Here is a 16,604-nt window from a genome sequence, read left to right as displayed (position 1 = left end):
CATAGCATTTCAAAGTTAAAGCTGACAACAAGCTGCAGTAGTTAAATAGATACCGGGTGTCACCCCTCAACATTTTTATGTTGATCCTCATCACTTCAAATTACAGAGGGGCATATCTAAACAGTGTGATAAGCACAGAATACACACCCTATTTTAGAGCAGTGGAAAGTAGTCTAACATATGTAAATAAAGTACTGCTGAAAATGTAAGATCCCACTAAGCTATATTATATTTAGAGCACCATATTCCTTTTATTTCTGAAAGCATTAATACAGGTTTCTTGGTACTAGCAATTGTAGATATTTGAATGTCAGTTGATATATTTGTTTCAAAATCTGAGTGGTGATGCAAATACAATGCCATCCACAAATTTCAGGCTATGAACCCACCCATGCTTTCACCTCTCAGAATGGATGTAGATATGTATTTGTAAGCAGGTTCAGGAAAAATCTGAAACTTTATATGATAAATGATGCTTTATTAGACTGCTTCTATTGTGTAGGGACTAGTCTTACAGGAATGAATTCTGGGGACTAGATGGAGAATATTCTGTGGGGATTTTTTTATATTAAGGTATTTATGGATTAATATTTAAAATAACTTCACACACAACCAAGAAATGAAATCCAGGGGCAGCACTTGGAGTTTCATTTATTTTTATAATTTTTCAAATTTAATTTTGTTGGATTATTTTTGCCTTTTTTTTTTTGTGGTAGCTGAAAAGTAATGGTTTTCTTCTCTTGCATTTCCCACAATCTAGGGACAGGAGTGGTCCCAGCTACTCCATGTAGACCTGTTTTTGGCTTCTGGGTAGGAATAGGTGAATGACCCTGTCATAAAGATAAAGGGAAGGGTAAACCCCTTTGAAATCCCTCCTGGCCAGGGGAAAGCTCCTCTCACCTGTAAAGGGTTAAGAAGCTAAAGGTAATCTTGCTGGCACCTGACCAAAATGACCAATGAGGAAACAAGATACTTTCAAAAGCTGGGAGGAGGGAGAGAAACAAAGGGTCTGTGGGTCTGTCTATATTCTGTCTCTGCCGGGGATAGCCCAGGAATTGAGTCTTAGAACTTTTAGTAAGTAATCTAGCTAGGTATGTGTTAGATTATGATTTCTTTAAATGGCTGAGAAAAGAATTGTGCTGAATAGAATAACTATTTCTGTCTGTGTATCTTTTTTGTAACTTAAGGTTTTGTCTAGAGGGGCTCTCTATGTTTTGAATCTAATTACCCTGTAAGGTATCTACCATCCTGATTTTACAGGGGGGATTTCTTTATTTCTATTTACTTCTATTTTTATTAAAAGTCTTCTTGTAAGAAAACTGAATGCTTTTTCATTGTTCTCAGATCCAAGGGTCTGGGTCTGTAGTCACCTAGGCAAATTGGTGAGGCTTTTTACCAAACCTTGTCCAGGAAGTGGGGTGCAAGGTTTTGGGAAGTATTTTGGGGGGAAGGACGCGTCCAAACAACTCTTCCCCAGTAACCAGTATTAGTTTGGTGGTGGTAGCGGCCAATCCAAGGACAAAGGGTGGAATATTTTGTACCTTGGGGAAGTTTTGACCTAAGCTGGTAAAGATAAGCTTCGGAGGTTTTTCGTGCAGGTCCCCACATCTGTACCCTAGAGTTCAGAGTGGGGGAGGAACCGTGACAGACCCCTTAACTGAAAGGTTCTAATAACAATTCTACGCACATCTCTCAGTTTCATTTAAAGCCAAGTCTTCTAGGCTGGTTATAAATTCTTATCAATCTGTGGCTGGAGTGCAGAATCCTTTCTCCCTTGGCATTCATTTATCTTTAGCACAATTTGAGTGATTTAGCACTAGAACTTAAGCATGCCAAAAAATATAGAAGAGAATCTAAAACACAAAATAAGACACTTCAATCTTTGACAAAAATTTCAGGCCAAATCTAGGAGCTATGCCTCCGATGTACACTCAAAGTCCAACACCTCTGATAAGAGAAAGCAGGACCAATAGATACCAGACGTATACTTTGGGGAGATAAGGTTAGATTAAGTTCAAAACAACTACAGAAGTGCTTGATACAAGAAGTTGGATCAATTCCCTTCTAGAATGTGTAACATTAAAGTACTATAGACATAATCCCAAAGAAAATAAGCAGTACTTGGGAAAAATATTCAGAGAGACTCTCTCTAATAGGTCATGCTTTCAACACCACAGTTATTTGAGCTTCTTAGACGCCTGTCTACAGGTTAATATTATGAAGTTCTGTAAAGAGAAGAGTGCCCTCTAGCTACTGGGAGAATGCCTTGAATGTGATTGTTTGTCCTGATGCAGGTCAAACCAGTAAAAGGTAAGTACTAAAACTGACAAAAGAGATGGAAACCTTGTGCTCACTCAGTTCCTCCAAGGTGTTTGCCCACTTGTTTTATTTATGCTTTTATAAGTGTTACTGTTTGGTAAATATGGGCCACACAACATAGCTTCTGTAAATCAGCATAAAAGGGACACAGTCTATGAAAATGTATGCACTGGATTAGGACACAAGGCCAGATAGTGCTTATTTTACTACATCAGACAGTTATTTTGTTAATTCTAATTTTATTTATCTGGCCTAAACAAAACTAATAATCATCTCCAGATATTATAGATTATATAAAGAACTGAGGTTGAAGTTATAACAGAAACAAATGTTCCGATTTTGACTATACAGATCTCATCTGAAATCCCTGTATAATTAAAGTGCAAATCAAGTTTTACACATACCTGTGAGACAAAAAAATGCAGCTAAATATCGTTTTTCAAGGCCATCTTTATAGGTCTGAATCGCACCATAGATTGGAGGTAGAATGAAAATCAGGTTACTCACTGTGTTCCCTGTAAGATAGAAACCCAAGAAGAGATTTAGTATTGGGCAACATGCACTTGAAATAAACAAAGCTGCATTCATTCAAACAAGACTTCAACAGTTCTCAGTAAAAAGGCTACACCTTTTCTCCAAGCCTCTTTCTGCTTCAGCACTTTATCCACTGTTAGATTTTGCTACAGTCTGGATAACGTCACTAAAAAGTGTGTGTGGGGGGGGGGTTGATTTTTTTTTAAAACAAAAACACCTTTATACTACTTTCCATGTGCCCAGGTAATATTACAATAGTACATCAGACCAAAGAGGAATACTGGATGGTGCTTATGTTTATGGCAAAGGAACAGGAAAAATATGGTTAATCTTGGTAGAATACAAAGCATATTTTATCAGAAATTCTTTTAGCAAATATAAATCCTCAAACAGCAGAAGTTTTGGTATTGTAAGGAGCTGCTTTTTTTGAAAAAGCAACTCCTGGAACACTTTAGGGGCACTAACATGAGCATACAGTACTCCTTCCTTCTCTCCCCATGCTCCTCCCTCTGATCCCTCAAGAGAGGTTATACAATTTTCATTTTAATCATTTAAGCTAACTGCAGGCAACACTCTTCCCTTATCAGGGTTTAAAGCTTTTACCATACACCTACTAACCAAAGCACATTTCTAAAGACAAATTTCAGTAGGACCAGCACATTCTTAGTGTGGTCCAGAAGCAACAGGCTGCTGGGATGTGTGACATCTGACCACAAGAGCTCTGCTACCAACACAGATCTCCAGTTTTTAGCTGAATAGAACTTGAAGCCATTTGCCTAAACACTGAGCTTGGCTGTATTCAGATACATATAACATGCAATCCGATAACACAAAGAGAAGACCAAAAATAAGTGTCACATTTTAGAACTACAACCATCTAGGATACCAGATGCCACTGCAAGAAAGTAGAGCACCTGCACAAATACTATAAACAACGACTCTCCCATACTGACTGGGTAGTGTTTTTACATCCACTTTGCATGGGTGTACTATAAATGACTGCACAAAGTGCAAACAAAAGTGAGTAAACCCTTAAGTAAGGCAACTGAAATTAAGCAAACAGGCTTGGTCTGAAAGGAGTGCAAATTCAGCATCTTATCCCTGCCTGATGTAGTCAGATTTTAGGAGCAGAAGTTATGTACTGTAGTTACCAAATTAAATACAGACCTATACTTTTCTTTAAAAGGGCTGATTCACAAAAATACATGAGTCTGACCACCTGACAAGATAAAGCACAGAGAAACACGTACTTGCAGATTGCATCAGACCAAAAACCAGAAATGCTTGATATTATGCTAATATCAGAGCCTTATTATTCAAGGATCTCCAATAAGAGTTAAATTGTATAAAGCCTTGAACAAAGAGGTGCATCCTGTGAAACGTGTAAGTTAATTTGGGGCATTTTGACCAATATAGCAGCTCAATATAGCACCTGCCACAGGAACTCTTCTCACACAAATACCTAATCCCCTCAAACTACTTGCCAAAAGGAAATGGGAAGAATCAAACTATGCTCAAGTGTTTTAAAGTCCAATATATTCCAAGAAACACTACCAAAGAAACTATGCTTTGCTTTACATATTTAAACACTCTCCTGCAGTGCAAAAACCCCAGACACAACAGTATTATTCCAGCATGAGAACCAGAATGTGAAATTAGATACTGGTGAAGTAACTAGCCTATTTTCACTGCCAAAGCTCAGCAAACCTGAAAAGGCAACTAGTATAAACACAGACAAATTTAGATTGTTTCCATTTTAGATGTTCTTCATAAGCAGATAAATTGTATCTGAAGCGAGTACCTTCTTTAACAAGGTGCTTTACTAACATGATCATGCTTAACAATGGCACAACCACCAATTTGATCCAGTTATAAACAAAGCTGTTCTGGCTGCAAGTCAGTGATCCCTGAAGAAAGGCCGCAGTCTTATGATCGGTACTGCAGAACCATACCCCCTGTACCCAAGTGAATCCTTACTGAGGTCAACAGGGCTGTGCAAAGGCACCCAATGCCTATCTGACTGCAGAATAAGGGCCTGCCCTATAGGATCTCTTCATTCTTAATTCCCTTTGGGGGTCACCAGCCCAACGACTAGTGTCAAGAAGACTATTCCTTATTTCAGTAGATGCATCCCTTTAGACAAGGCTAGATAATACTGAATCTCTCTCCTTGATCATTAGTTTGGGGAGAGTAGGGCTGCAGAGCCATCAGATAAGGAGAGATAAGATTATAGGACCTCAGCAGGCTAAAGATGCCCATTCTCTACCTTGTGACACATCCCTAAAGTGGGCAGTAGGTCAGCCTCAACAGAATTCAGGGGTGGAAGAAGCTCCCATTAAATTAAATATTTGTGTTGTATGTATTGTAAATATTTTAACTTGGCCATTATCTTGTCCTCCCCACAAACAATGCAAGAGGGCTATGTAGCCTGAAAAAGCAGGGTAAAGTTTCTTTAGAATATGGCCCTGTGTTCTAAGTCTTCATAATTTTCTAGAGTGGCTCTTAAATGCTCTGATTTCCCAAAGCAGTTATTGCAGATCATGTAAATCTCATAATTTCTTAAAGGTGCTTATTAGTATGAAATGATTCATAGGATGCTAAGAAATACACAAAAGAAGAATACAAAAATACTGAATTAAAGGAACATGTAAAGAAAGACCTGTTCATAACTGACAAAGCAAATCGTTTCAGAATAGAGCCCATTAAGGCTGTAAACTTCAGACTGATATGAGAACACAGAAAAGAGAACAATGTACATTAAGGCAAGAGTTTTAGCTTTCATTCTCTAAATATTTATAAAACGGAAGCTGATGTAAACTATTTGCTACAGTCTTATCAGTGAGCACATTCCTTACATCTCAGGCTGTCTTGCAATGAGAGGAAGTGCCATCACTCCTAACAAATTTTAGATAAAAAGAAAAGGAGTACTTGTGGCACCTTTGAGACTAACCAATTTATTTGAGCATGAGCTTTCGTGACCAAAAGCTCATGCTCAAATAAATTGGTTAGTCTCTAAGGTGCCACAAGTACTCCTTTTCTTTTTGCGAATACAGACTAACACGGCTGTTACTCTGAAATTTTAGATACTACTTCCCACATTGTTTTAGCACACGGTATTGACTAAATGCTCTTGGCATGCATCAGGGGAACCTATTAAAAATATTGTACGCTTTGCACTTTTGTACTTCCCCTACTGCTCCACGTTAGACTGTTGAGTCCCCCATCATCCTCCCTCCCACCTAGTATGCACTCTCACCCCACCCAGCTTTATTTATCTGAACAGCATGAGTCCCAAGGCCTTCCCTGAACACAGGCTCCCCATCACCACACAAATTATAAAAATCTAGTTGCTTTGTTAAAAGCAGCTTTTTCAAGATTATACGCACCCAGGGAGAATAATTTTTTTTAACCTAAGTGTTAGTTTAATCTATCATCATGGTAAAGGGAAGGCAAGTAGATTTCATGCCTTGCTTTGCAAATTTTCATGACAATTTTTCATGAAAAGGCTATTTTAATACACAGCATTGTTCCAAAGTGACATTTTATTTGCCAAGGAAGTCCAAGTACAGTACTGTACCTGTATGAAAACAAATTTATACAAATATAAATTCCATGGTCCTCTATTAGTTATACTTCCCATGGGCAGAGTTTTACCATATCTGCAAACTATCGAACAAATACAATCGGTAATTCAAATTTCTATGGAAAATTTGAGAAGTCTATTACTTTGCATGTATATTCACCGAACAATTTTACAGTCCTTCAAACATCTATAAACCACCATAAGTGTACATGGCTCCAGACAACAGTTTCAGTCATGCCAAACAAAGATCTGACAGTCTAATGATGTGCCTGATGCGTGCACATGAAAGGAAACAAAGGCATAAATGGGTACAACACGGAACGGAGCTTGGTGTTAACTGGAATATTTTGTAGAATAAATGGGCTCCCATAAATTTGCTGAACCTAGATTTTGTAAACCTTTAATTCCTACAGAATTAGCTAACTTTTGAATTGGAAAGTTACTTCTACAAAACACATGAAGGAAAATGTGATAGGATAAAGTAAATGAAGCTAGACAATTCAGTCTATTTTCAACAAAATATGGCCATTAGAAAAATCTAAGCATGGAATAAAAATACCCTAATGCATTACAATAACTTGCAACAAATGCAGGGTTTTCAATGAGGGAAAGGTACTAAAGAAGCTAAAAAATACCTCATTAAACTTTTGGCAGGGCAACCAGTGTGACAGGAACATTTCTAAATTACCCTGGTATCTATATTTGTACGAAGGATGAAAGAGATTTATGAATCATGAGGGTCCTTTCCGCTGTTAAAATGTTCTCTCTCTCTTTAGGAAAAGCCATCAATTTTGACTCTCCTGAACTGAAAATAGTAAGTTACAGTAGGGTGTATATGACAGCGTGGCAAGGACACTTTTGCAGTTAAAGTTTTTTTAGTTTTAGATTTGTGATCAATAAAGAGGACCACCACATTTCTTCCATTAAAAATCTGTATGGTATCATACCACCACTTTAAACAAGAAAAACAGGGAAGGCAGCAGCATTTTAAAGGGATACCAACATTATAACAACTATCATCACACGTAATTTCTACGTTTACTTTAACTAAATGATTCAAGAAAAAAACATCAGTTTTACTTCGCACATCTGACAGCATTTTGCACAGCCACTGTCAATGTATTTCCATTTGTGTGGGTCTTGCACATAGCAATAGGGAAAAGAAAATACAAGTATGAGATAGTGAAGTCAAAGGTGAAGTACCTGAATTTTCTTCCGGTCTGTTTATTATTAGGCCACAAGTGACTTAATCTTAGAACTTTTCATATTTTTGAAAGTGACAAGTACTTATTTTTATAATCAAACCTTTAACTTTGGACAATCCAGTCAGAGCTACAGTGCAAGCTAACAATTATCAGGGTGTCTAATATGCTTATTAAGAAAGTGGGAAGAATGGCATGTATTCAAGCACATCTGAAAGAGTGGTCACCTGCTTGTGCCTAAAGGCTGGATTAAGTTAGCTGTATCATGTGGGGGCGGCCTCCCTTTTAGAGGTTCTGGGGAGGCAGAGGTTTCTTTCTATGCACAGGTAGCCAGATGAATGAAAGGAAAGGAGAGGGAGAGAAGGGAAAGGAAGCAAAGGGGGGGAGGGGTTAATTATGTGGCATGGGTGACAGAAGGGACAAAGGGCATGGAAAGAAAGGGGTTTAAAAAAAAGTGGGTGGGAACTAACGTATGCATGGGTGTCAAGGTTCCTTCCCCACTCTGAACTCTAGGTTACAGATGTGGGGACCTGCATGAAAGACCCCCCCTAAGCTTATTCTTACCAGCTTAGGTTAAAAACCTCCCCCAAGGTACAAACTTTGCCTTGGCCTTGAACAGTATGCTGCCACCACTAAAGGCTTTCCATAGTTCCTGCCAGGAAATTAGTTCCTGCATCTGTAAGGATGTCGGAGGGCCAACCTATCCTGGCAAAAAAGTCTGTTAGTGCCTGGCACACACTTTTAGCCCTAGTGTAGCTTAGAACTACTGCTTCCGGCCATCGGGTGGCAAAATCCATGAAAGTCAGTATGTACTGCTTTCCTCTGGGTGTGTCTTTCAGAAAAGGACCCAGAATATCCACAGCTACTTGCTGAAATGGAACCTCAATAATGGGGAGTGGCTGGAGAGGGGCTTTGACCTGGTCTTGGGGTTTTCCCACTCTTTGCCACACCTCAAGACCGGGACATAGGTAGAAACATCCTTGCCCTTTCCCCCCCAGTTGAATGACTTTCCCAAATGGTCTTTGGTTCTGTTCACCCCAGCATGGCCACTAGGATGATCATGGGCTAAGCTTAAGAGTTTTACCCGGTACTTAGTTGGAACTACCAACTGTCTCTGAGGATGCCAGTCTTCCTGGTGTCCACCAGAAAGAGTTTCCTTGTATAAAAGTCCTCTTTCTACAACAAACCTGGATCGATTAGAAAAGCTGAGAGGCGGTGGGTTGCTCTGTGCCACCATCCAAGCTCTCTGGAGGCTTTCATCTGCTTCCTGTTCGGTCTGGAACTGTTCCCTTGATGCTGGAGACATCAGTTCCTCATTGGATTGTGGACCTAGGCTTGGTCCCTCTGGAAGTGATGCAGGTGATGGGGCTGTTTCCGGGGACTGTGAACCACTCTCCACTGGTGCACTATGCTGGGGTTCAGGCTCCGGCTGAGCCTCTTGTGTACGGTTATCTGCTGCTGCCAGTGCAGGTTTGGTGGGGCCCTCTGGTGTTGGGGTTGCAAACACTGGATTCAGTGCTGGCAATGGTTCTGGGACTAGCTCTGTCTGGGTCTCTGTGACTGGATCCACTACTGCTGTTGCAGACGTTGGCATGGGGTCCAGTTCCATCACCTCTGACCGGGTCCTGGTAGAAGTTTCCAGAACAGAGCTAGGTCTGACAGCTTCCTTAGCCTGGCTGCGGGTGACCATTCCCACCCTCTTGGCTAGCTTCACATGATTGGCCAAGTCTTCCCCCAACAGCATGGGGATGGGATAATCATCATAGACTGCGAAAGTCCATGTTCCTGACCAGCCCTTGTACTGGACCGGCAACTTGGCTGTAGGCAAGTCAAAAGAGTTGGACTTGAAGGGTTGAATAGCCACTTGGACTCTGGGTCGATTAAATTGGGGTCCACTAAGGAAGCATGGATAGCCGACACTTGTGCTCCGGTGTCCCTCCACACTGTGACCTTCTTCCCGCCCACACTCACAGTTTCCCTCCACTCTGAGGGTATTTGGGCCTGAGGACCTCTGGTGTGATTCCGGTGCAATGATCTGTAGTCTGCTGGGGTTCTGGGGCAGCTGGCCTTTACGTGCCCCCGCTCATTACATTTAAAACATCGCCCAGCTGACTGGTCACTGGGGCGAGATGGGTTGCTAGAAAATGGTGTGGCGGGACGATAAGGTGTCTGGAGTGTTCCTTGGGGCGTAGTTGGGGCCTTAGGCTGCACCCGGTAGTAGGGTGTGGTCTGAGGGTGTCCCTTCTGGTATCCGCTCCAACTGCGACCAGGGTTGTTTCTCTCTCCTCCCTCGACCCTTTTTGTTCCGGTTTGCCCCGCCTCTCTAGCGGTCCTTGGGACTGCTTGTACTGATCAGCATAAGAAGCAAGACTTCCTGCTGAGTCCATTTTCTTATCCCATAAACACTGTTTTATATCATCCTCTGACTTATTCAGGAATTGCTCCTGTACCATCAAATCCCGCATTCCTTCAAAGTTAGTTACAGCCCGTCTGTTGAGCCATTTATCAAACAGATCTGTCATCTGGTTTACATAAGCCACATTACTTAGTCCAGGCCCGCTCTTAAGGGTTCGAAGTTTTACTCTAAGTTTCAGGTGTAACTTGAAATTGCTTTAAAACCAAATCCTTGAACTTATTATAGTCAGAAGCCTCATCAACAGGCATCTTATTGAATATGTTCAGAGCTCTTCCAGTCAATTTTGCGACGAATATGTGGTCATCTTGTGAGCTTCAGGAATTTTATGGAGAGTGCACAGTCTCTCAAAGGTGAGAAAATATTCAGCAATATCACTGGATTCATCGTACTGTGGACACAGTCGCTCCCATTTGTGGATTGTTGGGGAAATTTTGTTAGGGTTATCCAGTAGATTCCAGTCAGCCCTTGCCTTCTCCATCTCCAGTTCATGCTTCCTCTCTTTTTTCCTCTCCTCCTCAGCATGTTTCCTCTCTTTTTCCCCTCTCTCCATTTCTTCTTCTTTTGCCTCCATAGCTCTCCTGTGGGCAGTCTCCATTTCTTTTTCTTTGGCCGCTTGTGCATCCATCTCCATCTGTCTGAGTTCTCCCATCTTTCATGTTCCTTTTGTCTTTCCTCAGCCTCAAATCTGGCTAATTCCAGCTTCTGTTGAACACTGCATTCTGTCATCCTAACCTTTCTATTTTTAACTAACTTTACACCAGAGAGTAAGAAAGAAAACAAAAAAAACCCTGGCTTGTAACATTTTGCTGTGCTGTAACCTGATACCTTTTGTCACTGATAGCTGTTCTCAGCCTACAGAAAAATCTTTTTCTTATGCCTGCTGCTCTGTCCCCCAGGCAGAGAGACAGAATCAACAGCTGCAATCACCTTTTCCAAAACCTTTTAAATCCTGCTGTGCTTCTGGTTCAAAATGATCTCACCACTCTGCCACCATGTTAAGGTTCCTTCCCCACTCTGAACTCTAGAGTACAGATGTGGGGACCTGCATGAAGGACCCCCTAAGCTTACTCTTACCAGCTTCGGTATGCTGCCATCACCAAGCATTTTAAACAAAGAACAGGGAAAGAGACACTTGGAGACGTCTTCCCCCAAAATATCCCCTCCAAGCCCTACACCCCCTTTCCTGGGCAAGGCTTGATAATAATCCTCACCAATTAGTACAGGTGAACACAGACCCAAACCCTTAGATCTTAAGAACAATGAAAAATCAATCAGATTCTTAAAAGAAGTATTTTAATTAAAGAAAAGATAAAAGAATCACCTCTGTAAAATCAGGATAGTAAATACCTTACAGGGTAATCAGATTAAAAACAGAGAATCCCTCTCGGCAAAACCTTAAGTTACAAAAAGACACAAAAACAGGAATATACATTCCCTCCAGCACAGCTTATTTTACCAGCCATTAAACAAAAGAAAATCTAATGCATTTTCTAGCTAAATTACTTATAATTTAACAGGAGTTGGAAGGCTTGCATTTCTGACCTGTTCCCGGCAAAAGCATCACACAGACAGACAGACCCCTTTGTTCCCTGCCCCCAGATTTGAAAGTATCTTGTCCCCTCATTGGTCATTTTGGGTCAGGTGCCAGCGAGGTTCTTAGCCTCTTAACCCTTCACATGTGAAAGGGTTTTGCCTCTGGCCAGGAGGAATTTTATAGCACTGTATACAGAAAGGTGGTTACTCTTCCCTTTATATTTATGACAATGGGTTTGAAGGGTAGGATGAGAAGTTTCAATATAATACAGAAGGTGAGACACATGAAGAGGGTTTGATAAAATGTTTTTTAAAAAGAATTAGAAAGTCAATAGCAATTTACTTGTAATACAGGCATAATTTCTAGGGCACCCATCACCATGGTATCAAAGTGCCAACAGGGAAATTAAAATGTGAATAGAACAGCAAATTTCTGCTGTATATACAATATTTTACAATTAGACCACACGGAGCAATAACATAGCTCAGAATCCTTGAAAAGCCAAGATCATTACTAGATCACCAGAATACAGGCATCACTTCATAAATTCTTCAGAAAAAGAATCCGTATTTCTTCAATTCACTAACTTGTATCTTTTGCAGTTCTCTCTTCCATCATATCACCAGGAAAACAGCACAGCAATTAGCTTTTCATTTCCACAAGCCATTTTTAAATTTAGAGTATCTTATATTTAACGCTCCACAGTGACATACAGCATGAGTCAGGAAATCCTGTATCCAATTGATATTTCAGGAGGACCTCAAGTAGATAGAACAGAGTCACCCAAAATGGAATTTGGCCAGTGTGTACCAACACTAATCTCCCTAATTTTATAAAATGTGCCACAGGAACTTCCATGACCATGAGTACTCAGGACCTTTGTTTTACTGTCATCCAGACATACAGCGCAGTGTTACATCAGGCTGGAGTACTGCATCAATACTGACTGAGGGAATAGTGTTAACCACTCAGTAGAAACAGCTAACTTCTTGCACCCTCCATTTCCCATGGAGATTCCCCATCCAGTATTAATTAGGCCTGTTCTTGCTTAGCTTTGGTAATTTATTCTGATTACAATCCATGCTGGCACCCAGCTGCACCTTTTAGTAAAAGCAACCTAGACAACATTCAAATATCTCATACAAATCTTTCAAATAGTAGTCCTATAACTCCTTTGTATAGGAAAATGGAGAAAATATTGAAGGAAACAAATGATTAGACAAACGTTAACTGAACCATATAAGCAATAATTGGAAACTTACTGAAGTACCATAAAAATGGGTAATGATAAAAAATAATGGCTAGAACTAATGGGTTACTATAAGGAACAGTGTTAGATTTGGCTCTAATGACAAGGAAGAAATTTAAACAGCAAATTAAAGGACTGCATAAATGGAATTAAAATAGGAAGGCAAACACTGCAGAGAACCAAGAAATAATACAAAGATCCAAGCCATACCATACAGCACGGAGGTATATCCCATCCCTATACAGTACTGGGTAAGTACAGTATCCACATCTTGACACTGTATTTTAAGGAAAGCTAACTGGACAGAGATCAGAGAATAGCAACGGAAAGTATCAGGAGTTAAAGGATGTTCTTAAAAAACTGAAAGAACTAAGTATCTATACCTTAGCTAAACAACAATTAAAAGGGAATGACATAACAGTCTACATATTTGGAAGATGTGAAGATCAAGAAGTGAGAGGAATTCTTTGGGTTATTACATGGGGGCATTTTAACTAGCAGCAATTAAACAAAATTAAGAAAAGGTAAATGTAGGTAGAATTTCCAGAAAGTGAGCTCCATTATGCACCGGAAGAGTCTCCTAGTGGGAAGCCCATAACTTGGAACAGTTAAAACTAGACTGGACAACACACTAGAAGTTGAACTGCAGAGAACAATACAGCACCGCCCAGGAGATGAACTGGATGAGGCATGAATATAGCACCAATTCTACCACTGATGGCAACACATGCCCATGCTATGAGTACATGAAAATTCAGTCCTGCTATGTGTCAGACCTGACAGAAATAGCTAGCTGTTTCAAAGATGCCGAAGCACTGGAATGGGGCCTCTCACACGGGACCTGCACTGACAGAAGCAGCACGGCACAATACTGAAGGCATGCTAGGTCACTCAAATGTAAATTATACAACATACCACCTGTGTTTCAGAAACTTCTGGGCCGCTCCTCCCACCCTTCAGTTCTCTAGTGCGCAAAGATTTGTGCTGGCTTCCCTCTAAACAAAAATATTTAGCAGGTGCCTTAAAGGGTGAGAAAAGGGACAAAGGTATTTTCAGAATAAGACATTAACTATAACAGCACGAGTCTGGCCTTTATTCCCAGTGACCCAAAATATGCCATTGTTATTTTGTAAGTAGTTCTGATCTGCTATCTCAAGATACGTTATGGCTTATGAGCTTTACATCCTTTACTCCAGTTGCAGAATTCATTCTCACTTGAGGATTGTAACACCAATTCAGCTGATGTTTTTATATCCAAGTAAAAATGTTACCTACAATATTTAACTTTACAATTGTCTTCTCCAAACATAATGAAAAGTCTGGAAGGTAGTTAGCAAAAAAAGCCTTCCGCACTCCTGAGTAACACAGGATACAGAAGAGAGCTCAGTTCAAACTTGGAAGGGGCATGGGTGTTTTCAGTGTACTGGGTTCTTTTTGCTATGCACGTCTTATAAAAGCACTTATAATTCAACAGCTCATAAAGTGCCCTGGGGTACCATCAAATTATCCCTTACTTTACTCTAACCTTCATCTAACCTCTGTAAAAACATTTGTCAACTGCTCGAAATGGCCCACCTTGATTATCACTACAAAAGGTGGTCTTCCCCCCCTGCTCTCCTGCTGGTAATAGCTCACCTTAAGTGATCACTCTCCTTACAGTGTGTATGGTAACACCCATTGTTTCATGTTCTCTGTGTATAGAAATCTCCCCACTGTATTTTCCACTGAATGCATCCGATGAAGTGAGCTGTAGCTCACGAAAGCTTATGCTCAAATAAATTTGTTAGTCTCTAAGGTGCCACAAGCACTCCTTTTCTTTTTGCGGATACAGAGGAACACGGCTGCTACTCTGAAACCTGTACATTAAAAGACACTAGCCATATAAAAATCAGTATGTTCTACTGTTTAGCTTCTGACATTGTGACTTTCATCCAGAGTGGATGAGAACAGATATTTTTAAATTTAAATCAGATTTTCTTATTTAAATCAATGTTTTATTGAATTTATATTTTTTATTTTCAAAAATAAACGTGTTTAAAATGAAATCTGAATTTAATACAAAATACGTGAAGCCCTAAACTTATTGTAATCTTTTAAAACATTTACATAAAAATATAAATATTCTGAATCCATGGGCCTCTATCAAAAACTGAGTTAAAAGCTGTTTTCTTATATTATAAAGAAAGAATCAGGGGGAAGACATCTAACTTTTAGGTCAAGCTTTATAAATATGGCACAATAGGTTAGCCTAAGTAACTTAGTAGATGTCACTTAGGAAATGTCATCGTCAAGAGACTTAGGCAAGCAGGAACTTCCACTCCAGTCACTTTCACATAAGCATATTTGAAAATGTTCCCAGGAGAACCTGAAATAATCAGTTAATTCACTGACTATAGTTAATTCCTCTAATATATCATATAGTTGTAAATGTGAGATGTGTTTTGATAATAGAAGTTTAAGTAGTCAAAACATATGGTTGTTTTATTTAATAAAAATAAATTTAATAAACTGTTGTGTGCTTAATTAAATTCCAGTTACCATCCTAATAAAGCTTGACACAAATCATGAGCAAAAAGTTAATTATCTAGTATAGTAGCAATATACCATTCGTTTTCCAACAAAAGAATCTGAAAATATCAAACAATATAATTGCTTAAAGAAATATATATCATTATAGTGTACCCTCTTAGGTCCGATGTAAGCTGCTTTATGTCAACCTAACTCTGTAGTGTAGACCAGACCCTAGTGTAAAGGCTCTATTTATTTGAATATCAACATATTTTAATGGGTATATTAACCAGTGAGAATGCACCTTTCTTTAGAAAATAACTGAAGTGCAAATGGAAAAGTTGATTACAATGGATTTAAATCGAGGCTTTCCACCTGGTGATTTAAATCTATCTACCCTGCTTTCATCCTTTTGTGCATTATGCTAGCACTGTAGCTATTCACTTGCACTCATTTCTTTTTCTTTGATTTAACACGACACATACCAAGCCCAGAATTTAAATCATCAGACATTTCTTGACAAGAAATTGATATCCTAAGTATCACACAAATATGACAACTGTGTTCATGCTGCAGTTTAACACAAATTACTGATATTTACTTGCTGATGGTTTAAAAATACTTTTAGATAAAAAATGTTTTGAGTACTTACATGATTCCCATCACAATTGTGTCTGAACACCTTATAATCTCTATGTATTTAGCCTCACAATGCCTCTGTGAAGTAGGAAAGTGCTATTACCACCATTTTACAGATGGCCAGAGAGACCTACCTAAGGTCAGACAGAAAGTCTGTGGTGGAGCAAGGAATTGAACCCAGAACTCCTAAGTCCCATGCTATCACCCTAACCACTAAACCACTGATGAATTTCTGTCAGTAAAAGGCTGGGTGAAGGAAGTGAACAAATACCTAGAGTAAATTGTCAGGGACTACAACCTTTGTTACTTGTTTCTACAACGCCTAGCACAATGGAGCCCAGTCCTTACTGGAATTAAGAGACGTTACTGCAATCTCTTTTTGTGACTTCTCCTTTACTGGAGGTTTGCAACCATGGTACCCAATTCTGAATTATCCTCTGCAAATCTCTGTGGATGGATAGCCATTTTGATCCACCCAGCACACCACATTGTCCATCCAAGATCTTCTCTCTCTGCTTCATTTTTTTCTGCCCTCAACTTTCCCTTCCAGTGCCGTAAACATGCCTTGCCATCTGAACCTCTTAAAATATGCCCTGCAAATCAAATCTGTCTTTTCATAG

The 16,604-nt window shown here is 39.7% G+C and overlaps 1 protein-coding gene across 2 annotated transcripts in view; it reads right to left on the bottom strand.

Moving 5' to 3' along the window:
* ACER3 (alkaline ceramidase 3) overlaps positions 1–16,604 on the bottom strand; it is a 100,671-nt gene that overhangs the window by 65,367 nt on the left and 18,700 nt on the right. For both annotated transcript variants that reach the window (XM_084631484.1, XM_084631483.1), the window contains exon 2: positions 2,724–2,834. In XM_084631484.1, the coding sequence (XP_084487610.1) occupies positions 2,724–2,834 (111 nt within the window). The remainder of the gene's footprint in view (positions 1–2,723; positions 2,835–16,604) is intronic.

This window comes from Lepidochelys olivacea, assembly GCF_965140295.1.
Source record: "Lepidochelys olivacea isolate rLepOli2 genome assembly, chromosome: 1".
Taxonomy (NCBI): domain Eukaryota; kingdom Metazoa; phylum Chordata; order Testudines; family Cheloniidae; genus Lepidochelys; species Lepidochelys olivacea.
Note: the sequence above shows the minus strand (reverse complement) of the source record. Positions and strands in the feature narration are given on the sequence as shown.